The 13251-nt window shown below is 39.4% G+C and overlaps 2 protein-coding genes across 4 annotated transcripts in view; one reads left to right on the top strand and one right to left on the bottom strand.

The window, feature by feature from the left end:
* Nucleotides 1–1178, bottom strand: part of PON2 (paraoxonase 2) — a 30349-nt gene extending 29171 nt beyond the window's left edge. For all 3 annotated transcript variants that reach the window (XM_014547586.1, XM_014547585.1, XM_014547587.1), the window contains exon 1: nt 1054–1178. In XM_014547586.1, the coding sequence (XP_014403072.1) occupies nt 1054–1163 (110 nt within the window). In that variant the 5' untranslated portion in view covers nt 1164–1178. The remainder of the gene's footprint in view (nt 1–1053) is intronic.
* The window catches only part of ASB4 (ankyrin repeat and SOCS box containing 4), a 127541-nt gene that overhangs the window by 31556 nt on the left and 82734 nt on the right, over nt 1–13251 (top strand). The window lies entirely within an intron of this gene.

The following is a 13251-nucleotide window of genomic DNA, read 5'->3' as shown; positions in this document are numbered from 1 at the left end:
GCCGAGGCGGGTTCCTGACTCTGGGCCGTGGCGACTCCGCCCTCGCCGGCCCCGGGCCTTTGTCAACCCAAAGCCTACCTTCCCTGGGACTGGGACCCGCCCTCCCGTGCCCCAGTTTAGGCAAAGGGCGTGGAACTCTGAGTTCCTTCACCTCCTTTCCCAAAAGGCAGGCGCCCGTGTACCTTTCTCATTCCCCTAGGCTTCAAAGACATTCCTTCTCCACATTCCAGTACGAAGCTAGAGTCGAGCTTTAAAGAGTCTTTATTACAGGGAAGGATACAGGGTCCATGTCTTGTAAATGGTTCATGCTGGAATCACTACTTTTTAGAATAGGATGTGGGTGAAAGGTAAGAAACATCCTATTTTCAGTCATGCTTCATCTAGACTAGAGACCTAAGGACGTGGACACCTCTTTTTGATCTAAACTTACGGAAATAAGGATAGTTTCTTTCTTTCTTCCTTCCTTCCTTTCTTTCTTTCTTTCTTTCTTTCTTTCTTTCTTTCTTTCTTCCACATTCCAGTACGAAGCTAGAGTCGAGCTTTAAAGAGTCTTTATTACAGGGAAGGATACAGGGTCCATGTCTTGTAAATGGTTCATGCTGGAATCACTACTTTTTAGAATAGGATGTGGGTGAAAGGTAAGAAACATCCTATTTTCAGTCATGCTTCATCTAGACCAGAGACCTAAGGACGTGGACGCTTCTTTTTTATCTAAACTTACGGAAATAAGGGTAGTATCTTTCTTTCTTTCTTCCTTTCTTTCTTTCTTTCTTCCTTCCTTCCTTCCTTCCTTCCTTCCTTCCTTGTGTATGTGAAAGAGCGGGTGATATTTTGGCTAAATACTTCTGTTTTAACAAGAAACTGAAATAACTTTGTCCAGGACAAAAATACTTTCTGAACATCTTTCTTTCTTTCTTCCTTTCTTTCTTTCTTTCTTCCTTCCTTCCTTCCTTCCTTCCTTCCTTCCTTCCTTCCTTCCTTCCTTCCTTTTTCTTTCTTTCACTTCAACAACCATAACACAAATAAAGAAAACAGTATAGAAGAGAAACTTACCCACTAAGAAGAGTTATGAAGAGTGAGCACGCCTGAAATAAGCTTCTCATGGTGCCAGTGGCTAATCGCCATCTTGCAGTATGTAGGCAGAAAATGTCACAATTGCCCATTTTCAGCAAATACCGGTTTTGTAAACCAGTAGTAAATAAACGCAGATGCCAGCCCTGGTCGGGTGGCTCTGTTGGTTGAAGCATTGTCCAGTACATCAAAAGGTTGAGGGTTTGATTCCCGGTCAGGGCATATCCCCAGGTTTCAGGTTTGATGGGAGGCAAACAATCAATGTTTCTCTCACATTGGTGTTTTTCTTGCTCTCTCTCCCTTCCTTTCTCTCTAAAATCAATATAAACATACCCTCGGGTGAGGATTAAAAAGAAAAAAAAGCAGATGCCAGTTTCTCCCCCCGCCCCCCCCAACTCAAGAAAAAACAACAACACCCTTCTACTGATGTTGTGGGTATCTCTGATTCAGTCCTGGGGGATATTAGTTTATATGGATGCTAGATACAGGACTAAATAGCTGTCCTTTGAAAGCCCAGGAGGCTTCCCTTTCTTTGTGCCACCGGCCCCTCTGGCAGCAGTGAACCTACAGACACCTTCTCAGAATCATACTTTTAAGTGCATACAATAAAACACACAAGATTGCAAAGGAGAACAATTACATTCAGATGCAATTATCAAAATATTCTTTTGACTATAGTAATATAGTCATGTAAAGTGTGCTGCATTAACACAATACGTAACAAGATGCCGCACCATTCTTTCAAATAGTGATAAGCATAAATGTTATTTCAAGATCCCTGCAACAGTGCAATGAAATAATAAAGAAACTATTTCCATCAACAACAAAGTCACAAGTACTACTAATGCTTTTGAGCCAAACCTGCTTTCTACTTTCATTGAATTCTATTGAGGGACATGCCAAATTCCATTTGAAATCAAGATTTTTCTCTTTCCCAAGGTCATAAGCCATGGGAATTCTATCCATGGACTACTTTGGTTAAGAATGCTGACGTAAGTTACCTTAGGAACTGGTAGCCACTGACAGATCTCAATGCAGGATGAAGCCTAGTCACCATCGTGGTGCCAGGCCACCAATCAGAACAATGCCCTGGAGTTTAGGACGAAGGCATTTGTGGTAAAGAACCAGGACTTTCAAGCCCAGCAAAACCTACCTAACTTCAATCTCAGAGAATCTGGGAGTCACCTCAGTTGAAAGTTATTAACATCACCAGTAAGTTCCCTCAAATTTGACTGCCTAATTCCTTTATTATGCTATGTGGAGAGTACTACAGCTCCATTCTCTTTTTCTTTCTAAGTGAAACAACTTCTGCAGAAGCGGCCTCTTCCTTCCTCCTTTCCCCACCACCATGCTAGGGCTAGGAATCATCATTTCTCACAGACTAATGGGGAAGAGAGATATTTTCTGACTTGGAATTCAAAAGCCTTTCTTCTCCATTGTAAGAGGTTGGAGAAAACTGGTTATTAATTTTATAGTACATATCAGTAATTGAATTTTCTCTTTTTTATTGAATTTATTGGGGTGACATTGGTTAATAAAATTATATAGGTTTTAGGGGTACAATTCTATAATACATCATCTGTATATTGTATTCACCACTCCAAGTCAAGTCTCCTACCATCACCATTTATTCCCCTTATAACCTTTCCTAACTCCCCACACCCTGTTTCTCTCTGGTAATCACCATGAATTTTATAGTATATAGCTTAGCAATCTTTTGAGATACCTGGGTTTATAGGCTACACCAAGAATATAACCCAGGGTTTATGTTATTTCATGTGCTTAAATAATCAAGTTACTGAATACAAACAAACTTGTTCTGGAACTTGTTTGTATGCTGGCAACTCCCTACACTTGGCATGAAACAGTGTTTCTCAAATAATGACATGTAACTAATTTACAATTAGAAATTTAATGGTTCTTTGGCAAAATTTCTGAAACAATAATACCTTTTGTCAATGCTTCTTAAATGATGTGTAGTGAAGGACAGATTTTTCTTTGACTTTCAAAGTACAATGAAAATAAATTACCAGGAAATGAAATAAATGAAGTAAAAAATCAGACATACAAAATACAAGCCCAAATCTTTTATTATTTGATTCAACAGATGTAAAATTACTTTGTCAATTTTCTGTAATAATTTCTAAATGCCTGCTCTCAAATTCTCTTACTTATCTCACCATGGACCAGAAGCAAAGAGTTCACTGGCTAAAAATGCTCCTTGTGCACACTTTCATGATTGTACTTTTAACTCTTTAAAGTTCTCTGCAGAATGTTATCATGTACAATGTTCCTGGTAACTCGTGAAATAAGTGACTCATGATTATTGCCATTTTATATACTATGTGGTAGGGAGTTGGTCCCTCCAGATTACTTTTATTCCCTGCCTCTCCTTAACTCTGTTTTAAAAAAGGGGCAAATCTTTTAACCCAAAAATACCTTCAAGAGATGTTATAAAGGATCATTATTATCAGTAAAAGAAAGATTTGCTTTGTAAATCTTTCTGAGAATTCCAATATATTAAAAAGTGAAGATATGCAAAACAGAAAAATGGTTGCATATATTTTTAAACATTTATAGTTAAATTAATATTCTTCAGTTATTAGTTTGAACAGTGTGAATTTGCTGTTTACAGAAAACACACACAAATATAAAATACAATGGAGTATGCTAGCTACAAATAATTATGCAATTTATTTTAAAAAATACTTATTTCTGGTTTACTATAGAAGGAGTGGTCCAGTAACAGAACTCAAGTTTAAAATGAATGAATTTTTCAGTTGTGTTAATGTATCTCTATGGCAGAATAATAATAAAAAATTCCGAGATAATGTTGAAAGTCAACCAGATGGCCCACCCATCCCTGCTAGACCCAAACCTATTTCTACAGGGGGCTGTAGGATTGGTCTTCCAGGAGCAGTCAGACCCTGGAGGGAGAGGACAGAAGGGTAAAAACACTGGGAGAGAGAAAAATCAGGGACATCCGGGACAAAAACTTTCACTCTCCTTCATAGGCTGACTATGAGATGGCCTGAACTCTAGAAAATACATGCATGTTTTCCAATGTAGCAATATAGCAATAATGTTTCTAGTTATTTTTTTTTTAATGGACTGCACTTGCAACTCTTTCAGAATAACCACCACAGCTATTATGTAATAGGAACATTTCCTATTCCATACATTTTATATCTACTACATCATTTAATCCCCATTACAACCATGTGAATTAGGTACTATTATTATCTCAATTTATGAGTGATGAAACTGAGGCAAGAGCTTAAGGATTCTGTCCAGGTTTACATGCCTGGAAAATGATAGAGCCAGAATCCAAAATAAGAACATTTATATGAAGACCCCTATTTCCACCCTTGATCTATCTTTTGCTTATAATGCGTGGTTTACCTGGGGCTGTCTTCTTCCCGTGCCACACAGAGAAGGAGACTTGAACCGGTTCATGCAATCTAGGGGGCACTATCGGGATTGAGAAATAAATGAAAGACAGACATAAAATAGATGAAAAGCCTGGGCTGGGTGTCCTGCCCGCCCTCCGGAGGGACAGGCAAAGAGAGCCTGCCCTCCTGGAGGGGCAGAGCACACACAGAGAGAGAGCCCCAGCTCCAAAAGCTGCTTTATTATATACTTGAGCAGGAAGTTATTACATCACATCTGGGTGGGCCTTTGACATCATGAGATCCATCCCCTTAACACTGGGCGGGAGAGTCAAACTGGGTGGTGCCCAATCTTTTGACTGGTCACGCCCCCAAGGGAGTGGCTTTGCTGGCTCCCTGGGTCCCGCTGACGTAAATTAAACCGAGTGTATTCTAATGGCCCTCAACATTTGCTAATTATCAAATTAAAAGATTGCTATTCATTTGCTATCCATGGTAAGAGCCGAGATGAATGAGCAGGTGTTGAGAATTGTAGAAACCCATCTCCTGTCAACTCTTGTCACCGGTACAGGGGTTCTTGTTCGCCCTCAAGATAGAAATCAGAAGAGGAGGCAAAATAGATTCAAAAAAGAGGTTTACTGAAAACAAGGTGGAAGGAAAGGGGAGAGGGAGCTTGAGGCATCAAGGGAACACACACTAATAAAAGCACGGCTCCTGGAACTGCTGGGGTCGGGCTTATGTAGGGCTGGGTTCTTCACACAGACGCAGACATTTCCTTGCTTTCCAGGTTCCAGCACTGGTGTCCAGCAGTGCAGGTGCAGAGCGAAGCTCTTCAGGGAGTGCCTAAAGAGAAACTTTAAACTTATTTAGGAGAGGTTTAAAAAAATAACTGCCGCCTGGATGGTGTGGCTCAATGGTTGAGTGTTGACCCAGGAATCAGCTGGATTCCTGGTCAGGGCTCAATCCCCAGTAGGAGGCATGCACGAGGCAGCTGATGGATGATGTTTCTCTCTCATTGATGTTTCTATCTTTCTATCCCTCTCCTTTCCCCTCTCTCTAAAAATCCATGAAAACATACTTAAAAAAAAATAAATGCAAAGTATTCCCTTCCATTTAAAAGAGGCCCAGCTGCCACAATCTTTTTCACCACAAGGGTTGAGGAATCTGGAGAAGGGGCTGCGATGTAAATGAATTGAGATACTAGACAAGAAATATAAATTTGGAAGGGCATGGGGGAAAGCCAGGCGGAAACTTAGCTCTAGTGACTAAGCTCCCTGATCTCGGGAGCTCCTGACCCACGGCTTTTTCTTAACACATTTTGCCCTTTAGCAAAGCAGATATACATATCAAAGGTAAGGTTTGGTAAACGGTAAAAGATGATCAGGTTAGGAGAGTCGCCTTTGGCTGTTCCAGCAACAGGTAATAACATGCAGATTTTCAGCCCTGCTGAAAGAGTCCATTCAACCTTTCGAGGACTTCTCAAATTTATTATGACCCGCTGGACTTAGCCTCCAGCACCCAGCCTGTCTCACTCTCATGAGAAAGAGTCTTTAAAACTACAGTTGCTTTTTATAAGTTTCCTCTGCCTGCTGGCATTACGCCAGTTAACATTTATTGAGCATATTCTGCATCTCCCAGCAGTAATTGGGAATTCAAAATAAAGGAGGCACATTTTCCTGCCTTGTGTGAGGTCATAGCCTAGTGAGAAAGAGAGGCCCCCGGACAAACATATGCAGTGTTCTGTGTCAAAGGCTAAGAACTTCGATCTTTATCCTGTTTATCAAGGGAGAAACATCTGTGTTTGACAAAGGTCACTTTGCTGGCTGTGGGAAGGTGAGCTGGAGTAGACTTCCTAAGTCTACTAGAGAGAAGTTGCAGATCTGAACAAGGCAGAGGTCGTGGGGAGGGAGAAGAGGAGCAGACTGAAGGAATTTTAGAAGTTGAATGAATAGAAATGGTGACTAACATGACTTGGGGGAAAGGAGAAGGTGAAGATGACTTGGTTTATTCAAATGGGCAAGTGGGTGTACACTAACTGGGATGGGGTGGCAGGGACAGGAAGGACTGAAGAGCACATCTGATGCACCGGAAGCCCAGGAAACAATTTCAGACAAGTTCTGGTTCTCAGGAATGAGGTCTTGTCTGGACATGGGGACTTAGGGCTCCTCAGCGGAGAGTGCAGCATGCAGAGTAGATGGCCTTCAGGGAGGTTTGAAGCTGTAGCCTGAAGTGAAATGGTACATGTGAAAGTCCTGAATGCTTTATGTTTGTGTTAGTGGTTAGAAGGCAGACTGAAAAGTGGGGGGTGAGGTGAAGAATTAGGAATTGAATTGAGTTTAAGGATTGCCTTAAACTAGGGAGAGCAGACACTGGCATGGAGATGGCCACTTGCCTTTTCTCCTGAATCTGGATGGGGCCTTGAAGTTCTTCAGTGCACTTTAAAACACTGGCCAGAAACTCACTCCCTGTTCACGGAGAATGAAACCCGTTTGCTCCCCCTCCATAGCGTCTGGAAACCATGTAGAAGATGAAGGTGGGGAAAATTGCAACGAAATCTCCAGAATTAGTTGTGCTTGACCTAAGACAGCCCTTCTCCTGGCCTTTACATCTCCACTGGCACGAGTGACAAGAGAGCCCAGGACCATGCTTCTGGCAAGAATTCTCTCTTCTTTAGCACTCACTGCCTCTCCTCCAATATTTGTGTCACCTCATTAGAACCTTGATGAATATGTTATGTGATCACCATGAGACACCCGGGCTCCCTAGTTAACTGTCACCCTTCAGACTCTCTTTTCATATGGCTGTGTCCTTTCTCCCATCTCTCTGTTCCCCACCCCAACTTCCCAAACTCTTTTGTCGTATCCTCTGGAACTCATCCTCAGTCATAACAAAATCGTCTATAAGCATGTTATCCTCAGCATCTTCTCTAAACATTATCTTCAACTTTCTGTGTTATGTACTGACCTCCAACCCTGGGACACTTTTCCTAGAAGGTTCTTGCTCTTGGCTCACAGTCAACCCCTTTTATACCACACTGTGAGTATTCTCGGTGATTTAAACACCCACATGTATAACCTTTCCAGGCCCAACTCTTTCGTTCCAGGGGCCTCTTTCTGCCAATGACTTGATCACTATCCTACTTTGCCACCTAGGCCTATGGTGATACTTTAAGACGTTGCTATTGCCAGTAATTACACCACCTCCAGAATCTCCATTTTAGAGTATCATTTTACAATCACCACCTCTCATCTTTTTAGCTCCCTCCTTCTGGTACTCCTCTTTCACACTGTTTTGATGTCTGACTTCTTTTTCAAAACCATTGCCTTTCACTACATACATACTTCATTTAATTCCCCTTTGCATAATGCCAGTTGTTTACAATGCGATGTTATATGGAATTAGCAGAGGCATTTGTAAATACAGTGTAGTATACTGTAACTATATATATTCTTCCTAAGTTCTGAGGGCATCCATATACTCTTATACAGTAAGAGCTGGTGAAAAACTATTTTGGTATTTTCTTCAAGGAGGGGAGTTTTCTGAAAAACGTACAATTTCCTTCTTTAAGTGCTCCTTCATGCCATTTGTTCTTTGTTCTGGTGGACAGCTTTGACTCATACAGCTGGACAAAAGGAGTGCAGGAAGTAGAACTGGACCTGCCACAGGAAACAAAGGGAGGACCTCACGATGGATTTCAGTTTTAGACAGAGACTGAAAGCTCATTCAAGGAACTATCTGAGGAACAGAAGTAGAGATTAGCCAGCTGACTGTCGGATTCGGAGGGTAGGCCTTGACATTGTCAGGGATGTTGTGACCTGACTGCAGCCTGGTCAAGAGAACAGGCCAGTGTTTTAAAGAGTGGCAGCTGAAAGCAACCATTGTTGGGGTCAGAGAAAGGACAGCGATGGCAGTGGGAGAGGCCCAGAGCTATCTCTGGAGAGGGCAATGTTATAAAGACCAGGACACTGCTCACTTGGTTAATGCTCCCATTTCCAGAAACACGCCCCCCCGCCTTTTCTCATGAACTATGTGTGCACAGCACAGACAAGCAGGAGGAATTTAGATTTAATTATGTATTCTTTTAGAAGAGTAGAACCTTAAGGAATTATTTTGGAGACCTATTTCCTTTTCTGCCTTTCATTTATTTTTTCTGTGAGCAGTGTTTTATTATCATTATTATTATCATTATTTCTTTTTCAGCCTGTACATTTTCTCTTATTATTTTATATTTCACAAAAACTATGGAACTTGAATTTGCCTGGATGCCTTAGGGGGAAGATGAGCTCACTTTTAGTGTGGAAATTACAGGCTGGCCGGTTCCTTTTTTTCCAGACATGGATAGTGGTTATCATACAGGTTGACTTAACACGCTATGATGTAAAAACATATTGGCTGTTTACGTGAAGTCTGATTAATTGCAGAGCTGGAGCAGGGATGCTAAATTAAGTCCTCAGTATTCTTTGTAACCTAAGATTCATGTCTGATAATTTCTTTTACATTCTTTGACACTGATACATATGTATAAACCTGTCTCTTTAAAGTATTTGAAAACTTGTGCAAGCCCCATCTCACATAATCTGTTCTAAAGATTCCTCAGCGTGAAGTTCAGGAATCACCCAAGCTCAGTTATATCACCCTTCTTTCTTGCTTACGTGGAATTCTCCACCTCTGCTCTGTGTCTTATCTCTCTTCTCTCAACCCTGTGGTATGCAGCTCCCAAAGAACTAGGAAGATAATCAATGCATATGGCACTGAAGATTCAGGTAGGTGGGGGATGGAGGAGAGTCACATCCCAGTTCAACCAAATACAAGTTATTAAGTATCCTTATCGTACCTGCCCTTGTTCTAGTTCTCACACATCTCCATCCCTGACATCCCAGTTCAACCAAATACAAGTTATTAAGTATCTGCCCTTGTTCTAGTTCTCACACATCTTCATCCCTGGACACCTCTCTCTGGTCTTAGTTCTTTCTTGTGCCCAGTCATCCCAATCCATTTCTCCAGCATATCTCTCTCTCTCTCTCTCTCTCTCTCTCTCTCTCTCTCTCTCGTTTCCAAGGGCAAAAACAAAATTCTCTGTGTCTTTTTTTATTGTCCCAGGAGAGCACTGAAGAATGTTTCTCTATAAATCCCAATTGGCCTTTCGTTGATTAATACTACCTAACATCCTATGTGGGAACAAAACTGGTCTTTATTGCCAGTATCCCTAGAAACTGCCCTCTGTGGTGGTGGTGGGGTGGGGGAGCCACTGGCCACCTAGGATTCCTACAGAGTTCAGTTCTGCCCAGAAATTGGGTGTCACCTGGATAGCCTGGGACTCTAAGGCTTAACTTAACGGAAAATTGGATCAAATATTTCAGCTCCTGGCTCTGGTTTCCAGGTCACAGTGGGGCTGTCTCCTGCTCCAGGCAAGTTTTTACAGACAATTTAAGCAAGGAGTTTTGTAATCCTATTAGGTATTACTAAAGCCTTAGCCAGGGAAGACAATATGTACTAGTGATGTTTTTCCTAAGGAAAAATAAAATAAAATAAAATTTTAAATCCCATAATTTTACAACCTAATAAAATTTTCTAAGCTCAAGATTTTAACAGATAATAGTAATATTAATTAAATGTCTCATCTTCCAGGATCTTTTGTGTACCAGCTCCAGTGTTGCCTATTTGTTCTTTAAGAGAGGACCATAGATAACCATTTTAAAGGGACCTTGATCCAAGGATAGTGGCTTCACTATTAGGACCCTCCCAGTTTTGCCCTAAAATGGAATCTTTATGCCAGGGATTTGAACCTGTCCTTTGTTCTGCCTTCTCTTCCAGATCACACCCTAAAGCCTACAATTTCACACCTAACCTGGCTGCAGGTTCTTTTGCTAGCAAACAAACAAAGAGTCTTAGCTCGTCCTTTAGCTCTTAGAAAATAACAAGTGTTTCCATCTTGGGAAATATGGCCTTGTGTGTCAATAGCTCACCACCTCAGAGCTCCTTTTCAAGCATGCTTTCCTACGTCTTTCATTGACATTCCTTAAATTATAGGATGTTTCACCCCTCACCATGGTAATATTGACAAGTACAACTAAACACTCAATGGTGGTATCAAAATTACATTCTGAGTCTTATTTGTATTTTTTAGTTTTACCCATTATATAAAGCCCCTCAACTGGGGAGGTGGTTGGAAACAATAGTGCTAGGAGAATGGCTTTGAGTTCATATGAAAGGAGTAAAGTTTACTCCCTCTGACACAGAGTTGGAAGTACATATGTTGACCCTGAATATTGAACCCAAATGGGTACACATAACTTGACAAAGGATTTTCTTTAATTTATTTTTACTTACACAAGCAACACAGGAATACTTTCCCATAGCAAAATATTTAAAAGTGACTGATAAAATTAAAATCTTCCTGACCTTTTTCTGAGAACACCATTCTTTGTTTTGTATATATTCTTTTCTTTGTCTATTATTTTCTTATATTTGTATCTATAGAAATGTAGGGTATTAATGTGTGTTTACTAAACAATATTGTCAACTCAATTTTTTTATGCCTTGGGGATAGCTTTCTGCTATAGAAAACACACTTCAAAGGTTATCTTTGGTTTTAAAAATTAGTAGTATATTAAAGTTTATAAAACCTAGATCTTAGGTTTAAGGTAGAGCTTACAAATCTTATTATTCTGTTCATAGAAAATTTTAATAATCACTTGTAAGAGGTCTTTGATTAATATTAAGACCAATTTATAAAATTAGTTAAACTTCTTTATTTCAAAGACCTTTTTTTATTCATGAAAGTAATATATTATATATCTTGTTTATTTATTTAAATAAATTTATAACATATAGATCAGTAAATCACTTATACAACATCATATTGATTAGAATATTTTTTCATTTTTTAAAATTAAAAAATGGAAGTATGTTCTTATATATGTCTGTTGTGCACATGTCTGCGAGCTTATTTAGGGTGTATGCCTAAGAGTACAATTGCTGGGTCATGCAATACATGTACCTTCTACTTTCTTAGGTATTTATAAATTGCATTCCAAATAGGTTACACCAGTTTACACTTTGGATATAAGAACATCAATTTTTCTTTATCCTCATTTGCCAGTTTGATGGATGATTTAAATACAGGGTGGGGGAAAAAGTAGGCTTACAGTTGTGAGTAGGTTTACAGCAATGTGAATACATTTTCCTCTAATATTTACGTATGAGTGACTGTTTTATTTCTTTGCCAGACTGTTGCATGAAAATAGGTATTTTATTTTCCTTTTTATTTGTGTTCTTCTGAATCTTTGAGAGGCCATGTATCTTTTTGGATATTCATTTGCCATTGTCATTTTTCTGCAATTAGGCTTTCATATATTTTTAAATTGATTTTTGAGAGAGAGAGGAAGGGAGAGGAAGAGAGAGAGAGATCTTTGTGAGAGAGTAGCATCAATCGGTTGTCTCCTGTATGCACCCCAACAGAGGATTGAACCCACAACCTATGTATGTGTCCTGACTGGGAATGGAACCTGTAACATTTTGGTGTATGAGATGATTCTCCAACCAACTGAACCACCTAGCCACGGCTTTCTTATATATTCATGGGTCTTTTCTGGAATCTTTATTTTTTATATTGATTTTTTATCATGCCAATAACACACTATTGAAATCATTATGGATTTATAATATGATTGCATATTAGGTTGAACAAGTTTTATTGCCCCAGACCAGTTATCTATTTTTAAAACAAAAATATGTGGGTTATTCTTTAAAATCTCATGTAAATTTTATAGTTAGCACATAAAATTTATTAAACGTTCTATTGATCCTAGACATGGGATATACTACATTTATAGTTTGATTTTTGGAGAATTGACATAATTAAAGTGATGACTCTTATCATCCATGAATTTGGATTTAGCCAACAGGTATTGAAGTCCCCAATTATAATTTTGGATTTCTCCATTTCTCCTTTCATTTTGTTTCATGTACTTTGTAACTCTCATATTCAGTGCATAATACTTAAGATTGTTATTATATAATAACCCTATTGACGAATTGATGCTTGCATCATTATATAATGTCTTGTTGTGTCCCTGGTAATTTTCTTTGTTCTAAAGTCTACTTCATCTAATATTAACATAGGCACTCAGACTTTCTTTTGTTTAGTGTTTGCATGCTCTATTTTCTATCCTTCTACCTTTAACCTACTTATATCATTACATTTGAAGTGAGTGTGGTATACACCAGATCATCAGTCGTGGCATATACCAATCTTTGCTTTTAATTGATGTGCTCAGGCCATTTGGGTTTATGGTAATTATTGATATTTCAGAATTTGTCTGCTGTTTTATTATTTGTTTTGTTGGCTCCTTCTGTTTTTTATTACTCAGTTTCCCCTTTCTTGTCTTTTTCTGGGCTACTTGACCATTTTTTATATTCTATTTTAATTTATCTGTAGTGTCATCTTTTCATATAAAGTCTTTCTTCATAGAGGTTTTTTTAAAGTGGTTGTTCTAGGGGTTACATATATAGGTTACTGTAATTTACTATTATCAATATTTTTAAAATAAATCTTTATTGTTCAGATGATTACAGTTGTACCTCTTTCCCCCCTGCCATAGCTCCCCTCTGCCCGATTCCCACCCTACCCCATGCCCTTACCCCCCCTCACTGTCCTCGTCTATAGGTGTAAGATTTTTGTTCAATCTCTTCCCGCACCCCTCACACTCTCTTCCCCCTGAGAATTGGCAGTCCACTCCCTTTCTATGCCCCTGATTCTATTATATTCACCAGTTTATTCTGTTCATCA

The sequence above is a fragment of the Myotis brandtii genome, unplaced genomic scaffold (assembly GCF_000412655.1).
Source record: "Myotis brandtii unplaced genomic scaffold, ASM41265v1 scaffold48, whole genome shotgun sequence".
NCBI classification, from domain to species: Eukaryota; Metazoa; Chordata; class Mammalia; order Chiroptera; family Vespertilionidae; genus Myotis; species Myotis brandtii.
This window is presented reverse-complemented; position numbering and strand designations above follow the sequence as displayed.